The 13,847-nt window shown below is 47.4% G+C and overlaps 1 protein-coding gene across 6 annotated transcripts in view; it reads right to left on the bottom strand.

The window, feature by feature from the left end:
* The window catches only part of PLCH2 (phospholipase C eta 2), a 71,813-nt gene that overhangs the window by 45,587 nt on the left and 12,379 nt on the right, over positions 1–13,847 (bottom strand). The window contains exon 1 of one of the 6 annotated variants that reach the window (XM_017831257.1): positions 8,836–9,022. The exons of the other annotated variants lie outside the window; for them this stretch is intronic. Within the exon in view, the coding sequence (XP_017686746.1) occupies positions 8,836–8,866 (31 nt within the window). The 5' untranslated portion in view covers positions 8,867–9,022. Of the gene's footprint in view, positions 1–8,835; positions 9,023–13,847 lie in introns of those variants that run through there. 6 annotated transcript variants of the gene reach the window in all.

Below are 13,847 nucleotides of genomic sequence, written 5' to 3'. Positions count from 1 at the left end.
TGGCAGGGAAAGGTCACAGCACTCCAGTTTGGAGAGCAAGAACAAACCTCCACTGTTGTCAGATCCATATTATCCAGAGCATAGCATGCCCCAATTCCTTCACTGCCCATTCCCAACTCTCTGGTTCTACCAACCAGAGCAGAAGAGTGACTTGTGGTGTGGTGCTGTCACATCACAAAGATTTAAGTCCTAAGAAGGGACTAAAAGGGGCCAGGAATTCTCTCAATTCCTACCTTCCCAGCTACGCAGGGAGAGCTCAAGGTGATGTTGGAAGAGCTGAGCAATGACATGCCAGAGCTCTGCTCTTGCTGTGGGGATGCCCCTGGAAGTCACAGCCAGCCCTATTAGTGTCCCTAACACTCACTGGGGTGCAGCTTCATCCCATGGTGTGACCCACTGGCAGCTCCAGATCCCCAGTCCAGAGAGAACACAGGTCCCTCACAGACCACTGCCACAGCACCATCCCACTGGGAAGGAATGGAGCACTTCCAGAGCAGGAGCACAAACTCCCTAAGCTCCAACTGCTCCCCCAGGTCTGCCTGGTGACAGTGCCACACACTCTGGGGCTGCATTGTCACCTAACTACACACTCACCTACACACACATCCTTCATCCCAAGGCTCCAGCTGCCACATTTGATCACACTCTAAGACTTATTTCCTGATAGAAACAGCACATCTTGTTGCCCAGCCCAGGGGAGGAGTGTTAGCACTGCTGGGGACAAATGGGAACGGCAGCACAGGCACGTTCCAGCACAGGAGAGACAAAGCGGGGAGTGGAACATCCACAGCGCCGGGGATGTTGTGAACAACTCGGGAAAGCCAAACCCTGAGCCCTCACTGAGCCATCAAACTCCATCCAGATAGTTCCCTGTCTCACAATCCGTGGCATCACTTCAAGACCTTCTATAAATCAACTTCAACACATGTGGGTGTCTGTTCTTAAGTTTTTGTTCCCATAGTTACCAATGTGCTTTGCCACAGAAGAGAACAGCAGGTGGCAAGACACAGAACAAAATCACCATTCTTTTAACATATGAAGAATTGGGAAGTCTCAAATTAAGGTTTGATTGCCAAATGTTTACAGACAGTTACCAAGACTAACACAACCAGATTAGAAAAGGACAAGATCCTTCCATACATTCGATCCTGAGCTGACAGTAAATTCCACAACATCCAGCAGAAGGATGGATTTCCGGTCCTGCACCAAATGATGCCACAGGGATGCACAGTCTAGTGCAGAAACAGTTTCCTCTTCTTTTCTGCAGTTTGAAATTCTCCCCAGTTGCCCGAGCTACCTTCACATGTGCCTTCTGCAGAGAAGAGGAGAAGCCCAGCACACTGTGTACAAGACAGGCTTCTCCAAATAAAATTATCTTTGTGGGGTAGAAACAGTAAAACCAACCACCAACAGTCTGTTCAACCAAAACAACAATTTCCTTGAAGGTTGCTATCAAAACTCTCACAGCTTGCAAGCGACACCTTCTCCAGTTTCAGCTCAAACAGGGGGCAGAGTGACTGGCACTGGATGTGCTGCTCATCCCAGGAAGATGCTTTGCATAAGTAGGTTCTGTGCCCTCCTGTGCAATGAGATGCTGTGGTGCTGTGCAATTTTTTCACCACAGCATTTCTGAACAGACAACACGCATTCTTTATCATTTCAGTCTTAGATCTTTTTCTAATTCAGAGATTGGAAGAACTTAAGTGTTTTGGTGTCATGTTTTCTGCGAAGGCCCATTCTGGTTGTTCAGGGTTTTCAGGGAACACACATTCTTCCCAGCAAATCTGTATTACATAAGATGGGAAGATGCTTGTGTCTAGCAGAGAAGGGGGGAAGGCAACGAAGAAAGAAGGGAAAGACAGTTTCAAATAGATTTTGGGGTCTTAGAAAGCCTTTAGAACTAAAGCTCAACTGCCCACACACTGAACTAGTCCTGAGTTCTCAACCACTTCAGTGTCAAGAACATCCCCCAGTGCCACAACCCCAGCCCCACAGACACCATGAGCCTTTATGTTGCATTTCTATTTCCTGTGGTGCTTTATAAACAAGTTTCCAAACGTGTTTGTAAACTTCTGACTAAGAATCTGAAAATGAGAGAAACAGTATTGTCTGGGCCACTTTGTTTAAGCATAAACACTTCAGTAAGTAGTTTACATTGTCTGCAGGTGATAAAATCTGCAGCTGCTGCAGCGACAGCTGCTGACAGACGTATGTTTGCTGCTGGAATTCCTGCTGCTTCTTTGCAGATCGTTAAAGGGAAAATGTGAAAAAAAAAAGCCCTTGGTTTGCTGCTCCCCTCTGTCCCTCCAGGTTTTACAGGTGACAAGTGAAATGCTGTGTTATCCCTGGCTGTACAGCTGCTCTCTCTGTTGCACCTTTAAATGTCTAACAAACCACAACCAGCCCGGACACAAAGCAAACCCCGCCTGGGACAGTGACTGTGGCTCTGCCAAGGCCTCACCTCCAGCCACTGCTCCCCCAAAATGCAGGAGGTCTGTACAACCAGAGTCCTCAGGCAAACACCCGCCTGCCCTCGGGAACCAGGCAGATCTTACGGGTATCCCAGGAAGGAGTTGTGATCCTGAGGATCATTTCCCTTCCCTGTCACTGCTGTTCCCACCTCCCAACACTTTCCCTGTCTTTTCCACTTAGTTTTGCCAACTCCTCCAGTGAGGTGTTAAACCTGGTTATCACAGAGGCATCCACGCAACAGAGACAGGGCCCTCAGAGATCAATGTTAAATCACCTCAGACCCCTTTATTTCTCCACACAGTCCTTTTTCTCCCCTTAAAAACAGAAATGCATCCTGCCTGAGTGCAGCCCAGCACAGTTCCTTTATTCCATGTCTCTGCTGCTGGCAGTGGAAGGAGCACACTCACACTCCCTGCTCTGAGCTTTTGACAGGTTCCTGCCCTACAGCCCCTTGTCTGCAGAGCTCTGGTGCCTCCAAGAAGCCGTGTCAGCACTGTGGCAGAGCTGTGCAAAAGGCACAAGACAACCACAACCAGCAGAGAATCACGGCTGCCTGAACTGTATAAACTGTCCTTGGAAACAGGTAAGAACCTGCTGCTCAGGAAATCGCATCTTTGGTGTGTGCTGGGGACGACAGACACCCAAGGATGGGAACGGAGCAAAGAAACGAGTTAATCATTTCATTTTTCAGCAGACAGCACTCAGAACATCTGACACGTATGACAAAATCTCCTGAGCTAATTCTCTCCCCGACATCAAAACTCGCAATTCATTCAGTCACAGCTGTGACACGGATTCCTGAGCACAGACACAGCTCTCAGACACGGAGAGGGCAGGGCGAGGGGGAATCGATTACTAATTAGCAATAGCAGACACATATGGCTGCGGCCACAAGAAGCAGCTGTGCTGCACTCTGCTCCATTGTTCCAAATAAATTGGGAAGGATAAATGCATTGCTCTGTGCAGGCACGAAGGAGATGAGGCATTCATGCTTTGTTAAACTTTCCAGACACTCGAGGGTGTTTCAAAATTAGGATGCATGTTAAATTTAAGCAGATTTATTATCCACGTGTTCCGAATGTAATGAACACTTCACTGCCTCACATTTCCTACTTTAAAAATAGCCGGTTTTCTAAACTGAACACACACGTGTGTGTTGTGTAGGTCTGACAGAAAACCTTTAGTCACAGAGATGCTCTGAAGTAGCAACAAATGCCTAATTTTAAATGTTTTCCTGCATATCACTGTACACACAGCTTCAAGTGCCCACAAGAGCAGTTACAACAAAAGGCTTCCAAAAGTGCCAGGCCTTTGTAAGCCAAAGTGATTTTGGGTGCTTTGCATGGGAAGTTCTTAAATAAACAGTCCCATCATGAAAATTCCACCAAACACACTCAGACCACTCCACCTGTTGCAAAAGTGAGGACAAACCCATAAGGCCTGATATTCAGAGAGCTGCAACCCTGATACAGTTGAGTTTGGATCGACGTTTTCCAAACTTTGCTCTCACACACGAGGTGGGAGCAGAGGATAAAGGTGCAGCGACACGAGGAGAGCAGCACAGTGTGGGAATTATGGCTCACTGTCTGCACTGATTTGGGCTCTGGGTTCTTATTCAGGTGCAGCAACACCTTTCTGCACAGTGAAAAGGTATCTCAAATCAGAAGTTGTTCCAGTGTACTTTGCATGTTGTCATTCTGATGAACTCCCTGTGAGAAAGGTGCAATTCCCACCTCAGGTTTTTGGTACAGACAAACACCCACCAAGACATATCCAAGCTCCGCTGGAAAATTTTGGGCTTGTTCCTTTACTTCCCAGCACTGTTCTTACGCAATGCTTTCATTTAGACTATCCTGAGTACTGGTGCAGAATTAATCAGGTCAGTGGAGGGACTGCCAGCCACGATCACTGCACCTTTAAATACTCCTTTTCGCTGTCAGTTCAACTGTTACTCTGCTATTTTTAAACTGGCCCCCAACTCAAGACCCACGGGCAGGGGGCAAGTCCTGCCCCAAAAACGCCACTGACAAGAGGCCACCACCCTCAGCTCTTGAGGTTATTCCCCTTTTTCCTACAGCTTGTTTACAGGATTGTTAAGCATTCTGGCAGCAAATGGAAGGGGGTGGGGAAGAAGACGAGCTGCCACATTTCTAAAATTAGCATCTTCTGTCTCCGAGAAGCCTGTGGAGATTTAAAAAAATTAGGTTCCTCTGCAAGATGCAGAGAGATGTGGAACTGAAACTGCGTTAAACAGCTAAAATCCTGAGCTCTGCTTCATACCTGTGAGCCAGCTCACCTTCCCTTCCCCCTCCTCCCAGCTGGCAGTCAGAGACTACTACAAAAATTACAAAGCCCATTTATTATAGAAAGCAATTGCATTCCTTTGCCCTGTCATCCATAGGCAGCTCCATGGCACCTTCCACAGGAGCTTGGGAAGGCCAGACCCATCCCCTTCACAGGTCACTGTGCTCCCAGACAGGCACTGGGAGGGCTGCACCTCCATGGGCAGTGTTTCCCTCCCCTCAGGACTGTGCTAATTCCAGAGCAGAACTGCAGTGACACGTTGTTGTGGTCACACACCACCCTGAGAACACAACCAGAAGGGATGTGTTGAGCCGTGCTAGTCACTAATGAAATGCATCAGTCAAAGGACTGATGGTGCCGTGGTCCCTCCAGTGCCACCAGTGAAGTGTTCTGCTCTAAAACACCAGCAGTGGGACAGAGCTGTGCTGCAAAACCTCCACCAGAACGCTGCTCCCTCCCAGATGGGCCTGCAGTGAGACAGGGGAGAGACTCGGGACCGAAACTCCAGCTCCTTTCCAAGGAGCAGCAAATGTGCCAAAGCCTCCCTTTGCTTCTCCTCCTCAAGGAACCAGAGACTCAGCCTGACAAACACAGACCAGCACAGGCAGGATTAAAGCAGATGGGACTGGAAGGTTTGGGTCCAAAACTCCCTGTCTTTCTTTTAGTGATTATATTTATTCTACCCCAGTTACAAGTCTCGGTTTGTGTCTTGTAAGAACTATATTTGCTCAGATTTCTTTCAGGTGCCAGAAACATCAGTGGACGGCTTTGCAGCAGAGAACAGTGAAAAGAATTGGAAAGGTTTTCTTTCAGCACTTCCACAAAGGAAAGTTCCCAAAATAATACATGTATTTTGGATCAGAATGTTTTGTTTCATTGAAATAGTTACTGACTGAAAAAGCACATGAACTAGTGTATAGTAAATATTACTTCTGAGGTAGTATATAGTATATATTTCATATATATACACTACAGATGAGATGCACCTAGTAGCATGGAGTACAGATTACTAGCACACATAACCTTAAATGAGATGAGGTGTTTCAAAACAACCAAAAAATCTGCACATTTTTCTCCCAAGTAGAAGAAACAGGTTTCTGTGAACATCTGGGGAAATATTATTTTTTTAATCTGACATGAAAAACAACCCCTCCAAAAAAATGCAATTTTATGAAACATTTTCCATTTAGTGCAACCCCACAGATCCAAAGTAAGGGATTTCATTCAAGTTACTTGAGCCATCTCTAGTTTAGGTGTTTGCTATAAAGTTTTGAGTCTTGCTGTTAAAAGATGGGTTTTTCAAGTACTTCCTGCCTGCAGACAAAAAAATCACATAAACCTGAACCAAAATCCAGGAGAGCTAAAAAGAGGGTTCAGCAGACACAAGTTCAGGCCTTGTCACATCCCAAGCACCAGGGCTGTCCCACAAATAGCACCCAGCTGATGCAGCTCATGCTCAGCACAGGAACTTGCTGAAAGTCAAGTCCCTACACATCTCTCTGCTCATCACTGCCAAATTCCAACTGCTGTCACCCCTCTCAGCCATTCCCTGCTGATGAAATGAGAGCACAGAATTCAGCTGATTTGATCAGGCAGTCTGAGCACCAAAACCTGCCAGCAGCAGCTTCAGTGTCCTCAGTGACACCCAGACCCACCTTAGGTTTGCCCTCTCATGTTCAGGCACAGCCCTCAGGAATTCCCAGGATCCAAATCCTTACTAAAAGCCGAGCTTACAGGTGGCCAATGCCCTGGTACTGCTCTCTCTTTAATGGAAATCCCTGCCCCCAACACCCAGTGAATTTAGCTCAGTCCTGACTGTCCACAGGCCACGGTTTGTTCCTTCTCGGTGATGAATTATGGATGCCCCCCAAACGCATCTGGTACTCAAATCACCAGTTAATAATGGATGAATAAATGAAGAGACTGCGCTGGGAGGAGAGAACTGTGGGGGACTCAACTTTGAATCCTGTGCTCCAGCAGCAAGCATCAAAGCTGTGCTGCCAGGCTTGACCTCAGCTGGGGTTTATTTTTAAAAGGGTTAGAACCAACCTCTTAGGAACATGAATGGCCAAACGGCAGGGACATGGCATGAAAGCTGGCCCAGAAATGCAGGGAAAGAACGAAACCCCAGATGAAAAACTTGCTAGAAGAACATGAGTACCAAAGGTCTTCACTACCTTGTGTCAGGCTGAGCTGGGAGTGAGTGAAGGTCACCAGTGAATTGATAATTTTCACCAGAAATACACCGTTAATTCCTACCAACAAAGACAGAGTTCTGGTTCACAAGAACTGATGCAGTTTGAAAATACAAAGCCTGCAAATGTGGAAAAAAAAAAAGATGAAGGGGGCTGGAGTCTCTAAGTTTATGAGCAGCTTGTGATCACAGGCTCCGGAGCGGGAACGTGCCCTCGAACGCTGCTGGATCTGGAGCTGGAAACCTGCGGTGTGCTGGGGAGGCAGAGCTGGAGGCAGCGCCGGTGCTGGGGAGGGCACAGGGCAGCCCCCGCGCTGTCCCCCCGCGCTGTCCCCGCTGCCAGCGGGATGCGCTGCGGGCGCACGGACCGTGGCGGGGGAAGCTCAGCCTGTGACTGCGCTGCCTCCTCCCGAAATCACCGATTATGCACCTTCCCCAGTGAAGAGGGAGCGTGGGACCTGCACAGCTCCTCACACTAAGAACTGACCATTAAGCCAAGCCTTGCTCTGCCCGAGGAGGGAGCCGTGCCCAGCTCGGGTGGTGCCCGCAGTCAGCCCTGCCTTGCCCTGAGCAGTGCCCAGCAAAGTTCCCAGCACAGCCACTGCCCTGAGCCCCCAGGGAAGGAGAGCCGGGGGCTGCACAGCCAGCAAGGAACCCAGCACCCACTGCCTGTGACAGGCATCGGCAAAGTCGCTGCCACACCACAACTTCATTTATGGGATGGCATGGCCACGATTCCCAGTGCACAGAATCCAGACTTTATCCCTACCCAGCCTGTAAGAAGCTTGAATCTAATATCGGGTATTGCACTATTAAAAAAGCTCTTCCCGAGGAGGATTAATCATCCCAGTAGGACTGTGCAAGTGCATGTGAGATGAGTGGGGAAGGTTATATAAAGCCCACGGAGAGAAGAAAAATGCAAGAATAGAACTGCAGACCTGCTTGCGCAGCACCTGAGTGCCTGCAGGTGCTTCTACAGGGAGATGCATTGCCTGTGTAATTTACTTGTCAGTCATTTGCCTGATTAATTATCTCCTCAGAACGGCTCATCACACGGGAGAGCTGAAGTGTTACAACCCTCCCTGGGGATGTGAGCCTCCGACAGACAGGCACGAGAACACCCCCCTCTGCACAGGCATGAGCTGACAAACACACAGAGCCCCAGAAACACACACCCCACTGCAGAATATCTGACATCTACACATGTTAATGGCCTTGATGAACTGTGCACCACAGGCAAAGATAAGAGTGAGTGCACAGTCTGCTCAGCAGAACTCCTGAAACCCCTGAGAGCACAGGTAGCTCAGCCCCGAGCGCCTGCTCCAGGCAGCAGTGAGGGATGGTGTTAGGGAGTGATGGGGAGAGGCCAGCACAGGGCACTCTGCTGCAGCCTCTTATTAAAAGCCATCCTTCCTTTCCTCCATCAGCAAACTTTGCCAGGCACACTCACATGCAGTGTCTGCAGCTGCTGGAACTGCCGTGAGTAAACAGCTGGGAATTGCTGTGTCTTCAGCATTCCCGTTCCTCTGGAGCAGTGCACGTTTCCTTTGCTGTAAGTGGGGTGGATTTTCATTTACTTAAGTCTTCATACTCATCTAGATACTATGGCCATAATTAATAAAACACACCTTCCTAAAGATAAAAGAGCTTTTGGAATGACAGTGTGCTGATAAGATCTAAAAAAATATTACCCTCTTACAAACAGGGTCAAACAGCTAAATATCTCTGAGCAAGTGAGAAAAAAGGAAGAGTAATGTGATGGTATCAAAGTACTACTAAACAACAACAGAGCCCACAAGCACGAGTGCAATTTATCCTCTAGCTAAAATTCCAGTGTATGCAATAAAAAGAGTAAATCCACCTACTGTGCTTCTGCGATGGGCTTCCTAAATCCATCGTCTTGGAGAAATAAGAGTATTTTTCTCAATTGCCTGTGTTAGAATGTAAACATAGTCTGCATTTTCCCTCCGTCTTGCTCCCTCTTCTGCAAGTCCCTCTGTGTGTTCGTGTGAGAAGGCAGTTGAAGTTTCATCCCATTTATTAGCTCAGTCACTGAGGAGTCACTGTCAGTGCTGTGATGGTACAAGCTCCTTCACTGAGCACCACACCGAGGCAGCGGGGGAGAGAAGAGGTAGGATTTGATCTAAACTACTTTTTGCTGGAACAATTAACTCTTCCCTGACTGACATCTCCTTCCTGGGATCTCTTGTGCCAGTTGACACTGAAATGTGTCAGCAGGGAATTCTTTATGACAGCTGTTTAATGCTCCTGTTCCTGCTTTTAAGGTTTTCTCTGCTTTTCTCTTCCAGTGCTTGACGAGGAACCACAGTCAGACACTGCCACAGCCGTGATTTCCTACAACCACACCAGGTGCCCCTTTTCAAATATGCCAAAGTGACTCTGGACCACAAATCCTGTGAACTTTTAAAGTCTACTGTGTTGCCCAGTCACTAACAGCTTCTAAAACTCATAGAGATCTCTAACAGAGATTTATTCTCCACCAACTAATGCTCCCTTCTTTTTAAAGCCTCTGACCCTGAACATCCAAAACTGAACAAAATTATTTGCAAAGAACACAAATGCACTGCCGCTAGAAAAATGAAATGTGGGTGCTCCTGTCACACCCCCTTCCCCCCCACACACTTGGATCTTCAAGGCAGCAGAAGAGAATCCTGAGCATTCCTTTGACGGGAATTTACAGGCAGGTAAAAATGGACCATCCTGCTGCACTTCCTCAATCCCCTCTTCTAATAAAGCAGCACAGTTGAGTAACAACACCCCAGAGCCAGCTCCATAATCAACCAGGACTGCAAAGCTTTCCACAGGTTTAGTGTTTTCCTGGGAGAATTACTCTCTCTATATATATATATATTTATAAACACTGTAGATATTTGCATCTCTTGAGAGTTTTAACTTTTTAATCCCTGCCCACAGTAAAACTTCTCTGATGCAACTTTTTACTTAGAGCTCCATGAGAAAAATGAATCAAATGAACTAGATTTTCCTCATTAACCATTTTCCTCTGAAGGACAGCATGCTGGCTAAAGCACAGATCTTTTTATCCCCCCTCCTTCAAACAGTACTTTGTCATCCATCTATTCTTTATTTCTGCTAGTAAATGAGAACAAAACCTGTTCTGCAATCGTGGATCTGAATGCCAGGGCTTCTAACATATTTCTATTTATATTTTCATATTTCATTCTAGCAAATGAGCATTTTGAACTTTCATTAAGCTTCATTTCTGGATTTTTAAGCATTATCTTGACAGCAACCCAGCTCCTACATCTGCCACTCTTACAAAGACTTGCCTGGTGCTGGAGGACACTTTCTTGGAACAATTTTCCTCTGACTTTCACTAATGGTCTCCCACATTCCAAGTACCTGCATATGTGAACACACAGTTCATTCATTGTGACACAACCCTCGAGTTTCCTCTTCCTTAGATCCAATCACAGACCCTGCTGGCCGGGTGGGAACAGACACCCCCCTTTCAGCTCAGTAGGAGATACAGCAGTTTTAAGGGGATTAGAACAGTCTCTAAACAGGTTTAAAATCTTTTGTCTTCTTCACTGAGCCAATTGCCTGGAACTTCAGCATTTCAGGAGGGGAAAGATTATTACTTTGGGGAAATATCGTGGTTCTGATATTGCCAAAAATAATCTCATTGACTCTTGTCTAAACTCTTCACAGCTCTTCTGTTTGGTGCACAGCTTTTTCAGCATAGAAGGTCCGTAATAGAACAGCTTCTCTTCACAGGTTGACCTCATGGTCGTGAGCTAAGAGCATTCTCATTTCCTCACCCTAGAGCCAGTGAAGACTCCTGGCTTTGCCTGGGAGAAGGCAGCAGCCACCCATCAGGCAGCTCCTCTCAGTTTGATAGCTGTATAAAACCACTGTGATTTGCTTCAGAAGACAACCGTAGTTATTTGTTCTCTGGAGAAACAAAGCATTCCTCTCCCTGATGAAGCCTTTAACCTCAGATCGAACTGACAGATAAGAGTCTGATGTGGAGATAAACAGAAAAGTGCTTGGAGATGAAGGGCACTGAAATGCTTTGGGAGCTGAGCAATCCTGGGAGCCAGGCAGGTTTCACAGTATCACAGCCAGGGATGGTTTGGGTTTTAAAACACTCTGTGCCCAACTGCCAGTGCAAATCAAAGCCAGCCTGTAACAGTCCAGGCTGTAGGACCCACAGGCTGAGAGTCACCTGTATTTGCATTCAGTGACTTTTGGGGGGTTAGTTTTACCACAACTATCAGCAGATACAAATAATTTACCTGTGAGAAAGAGGGAGAGACTGAGCTGTGCTTAGGGTGCCTCCCAGAGCAGCATCTCCTGAGCAGCTCTGACTGACAGGCTCATTCCCAGCTCATGGCAGTGTCTCCAGAGCTGCCCACAGATAATGCCAGTACAGCTGCACTCCCTTAGAGGAGACTGGAATTGCTCCCCTCCCACCTCTGACAACACACGGGCTGAGGGCCCAACTGAATGAATAAAGGAACATTTGTCCCCTCGCAGTATTAGAAAGGCTTTATTTTTAATTGTTCCAGCACTGGTTCAGTCGATCCAGAACTTAATTTACCACCTCTAAACGTACTGTACTTATTCCAACCACCTGAGTGAGCACTGCTTTTATGTATTTCACTACTTTCAAAGAATCAAACCATAAAGAAATGTAACTTCCCTGCTACCGGATCCACCTGTGAAGAACTTCTATTCTGCCTCGCAGCGGTTTTGAGGGAACACAGGAGCTGTTCCTCTGGGTAAAACCCCGCGAGTGCCGGCAGGAATAGCAGCACCCAGAGAGCGGGTTCCGAGGCAGGGGAACCTTTGCAGCCCCGCAGAGGCTGGGGCAGAGGCAGGGGCGGTTGGGAGCACAGGCTCCCCCGGCAGATGGCAACAGCGACACAGCCAGGGACGAGCGCAGCCCGGGCTCGGACCGCCTGTGCCAACGGGGCTGCTCCTCCGGCTGCCTTTGTCCCGCTGCCCACGACGCGATCCCACAGCCTGCACGGGCAGCAGCACATGCATGAGAGGGACAGCGGGAACGCTTGAGGGGGGAGATTTTGCTGGAGGTGGAAGAAGAAACAGAAGGTAACAGGCGATCTGGTTTCTGATCCAGGAAAAACACCGATTCTGCAGCAGAGTCCAGTCAGTGCCTGTTATCTCGTTTTCCTAGTTAACTTTTACCGCAGCAGCAGAGCTGCCTTATAAACTGAGTATGCAGGTAACACTCCCCTTTTTATTACAGTCTCACGATTGACCAGCACAGAGCAAAGAAAGGTGAGGCCCAACTGCAACATTCCCACTGCCAACGGAGCACGACCAAAGCAGTGTCTGAAGGACAGATCCACAGATCCACAACCTTCCACACATTTATCCCAACAAAACTCCACGAAGCTAAAGACAGGTGGCTGTCAGTATTTCATGACTAAACCAAAATCCCTCTCCAGGGCCAAAGGCTGTGTGAACTGCAGACGAAGTGCCCCATTGCAGGTGTCAATTCATCAGAAGGCTCCTGCCCTCCAACAGATTGCACTGGGAATGTCTGTGCCCCCATAGGAGTTAGGAGACTAAACACCTTCAGGCATCTTGGCACAGAGCCTCCAAAAACTACATTACAATACACTTCACTAAAAAAAACAGGCCAACAAAAACCCCAACCAAACAAAACTAAGGAAGAAATTAATCTAGAAAGCCCTATAGATTTTCATTGCCTGTTGAGTCTATTTGGGCTAAATGGCAAAGCATAAAAAGCTCATTTGATTCAAACTAATCTCATTAAGGAAACAAATATACATTCCTCAATGCCAGAAAACAGGAATATGTGAGTCACATCAGCTGAAAGACAAGACACCAAAGCTCAGCAGACCTTACCATAATTATTTCAGTTCTGAATGGCTGAGGTTGAACATTATTATTATTATTATTTGTATTTCAGAATAGGTAATAAAAGACCCAAACACGACTGGGAAGTGTCTGTTGCGCAGTTCCCGTTTATAATCAAAATAAGAGACAACAGAAGGGTGAAGTTACAAAAGCAGCCAAACAAGAAGTCAGTAACAGAATCAGAACCAGAATGTGGGTCTGCTGAGCAGCCCAGGATTGTATCCTTAGACTTGTACCTCTATTACAACAGTCTGTGGGCTCATTAACATAAATTAGTATAGGCTGACATTGCCAACAAGGGAAACAATGGTGCATTCTGCAAACCTCACTTGTGCATTTCTGCCTCTGCAGCGAAAAGGAGGACAAACAGCAGCTGGCAGGGCTTGTTCCACTACAGCCTTACCCTCCATTCAGGGAGCAGAAAAGGTGTGGAAAACACAACTAAGTGGAGACTGTGCAAAAACTTCAGGACTCGGTGCCACAATTTTGTAGCACCCACTGTAACAAATCGAGGGGAATTGAAAGTTCAAACACCAAAGGGATAAACAGCCCGTTCAGATTGGATTCAAACTCACCACCAAAACCCAAACCCAAAGCAGGTGCTGTTCTTCACTCACTCACTCGTACAAGCAGAACTGGTAGAGCCACAGTATCAGGTCACACTTTATTTTAACTGATGGGCAGTTTCACAGAAATCTCACTTGAATTCAAGTGACTTTCAGACAGCTGGTGCCAGTTCAGTAACATCCCCTGTGTGCCTGTTCCTCAGCTCAGCCTGTCCCAGGTTTGGGCTGGCAGGACCTTTGCAGGTCCCCCAGTGCCAGCCCTGCCAGGGCAGCAGCTCTCCTGGGCAGGCAGATGTTCCAGCCCCAGCTGAGGGCCAGCTCCAGTCCTTCTCCAGGCTAATCTGGTACCACATATCTGAGCAAACAGGATTTTGCATGTCTGTGCACAGCACTCTTTCATCAGATTACAAGGGAAGAGTGAG

The sequence above is a fragment of the Lepidothrix coronata genome, unplaced genomic scaffold (genome assembly GCF_001604755.1).
Source record: "Lepidothrix coronata isolate B3197 unplaced genomic scaffold, Lepidothrix_coronata-1.0 Scaffold188, whole genome shotgun sequence".
Lineage (NCBI taxonomy): Eukaryota > Metazoa > Chordata > Aves > Passeriformes > Pipridae > Lepidothrix > Lepidothrix coronata.
This window is presented reverse-complemented; position numbering and strand designations above follow the sequence as displayed.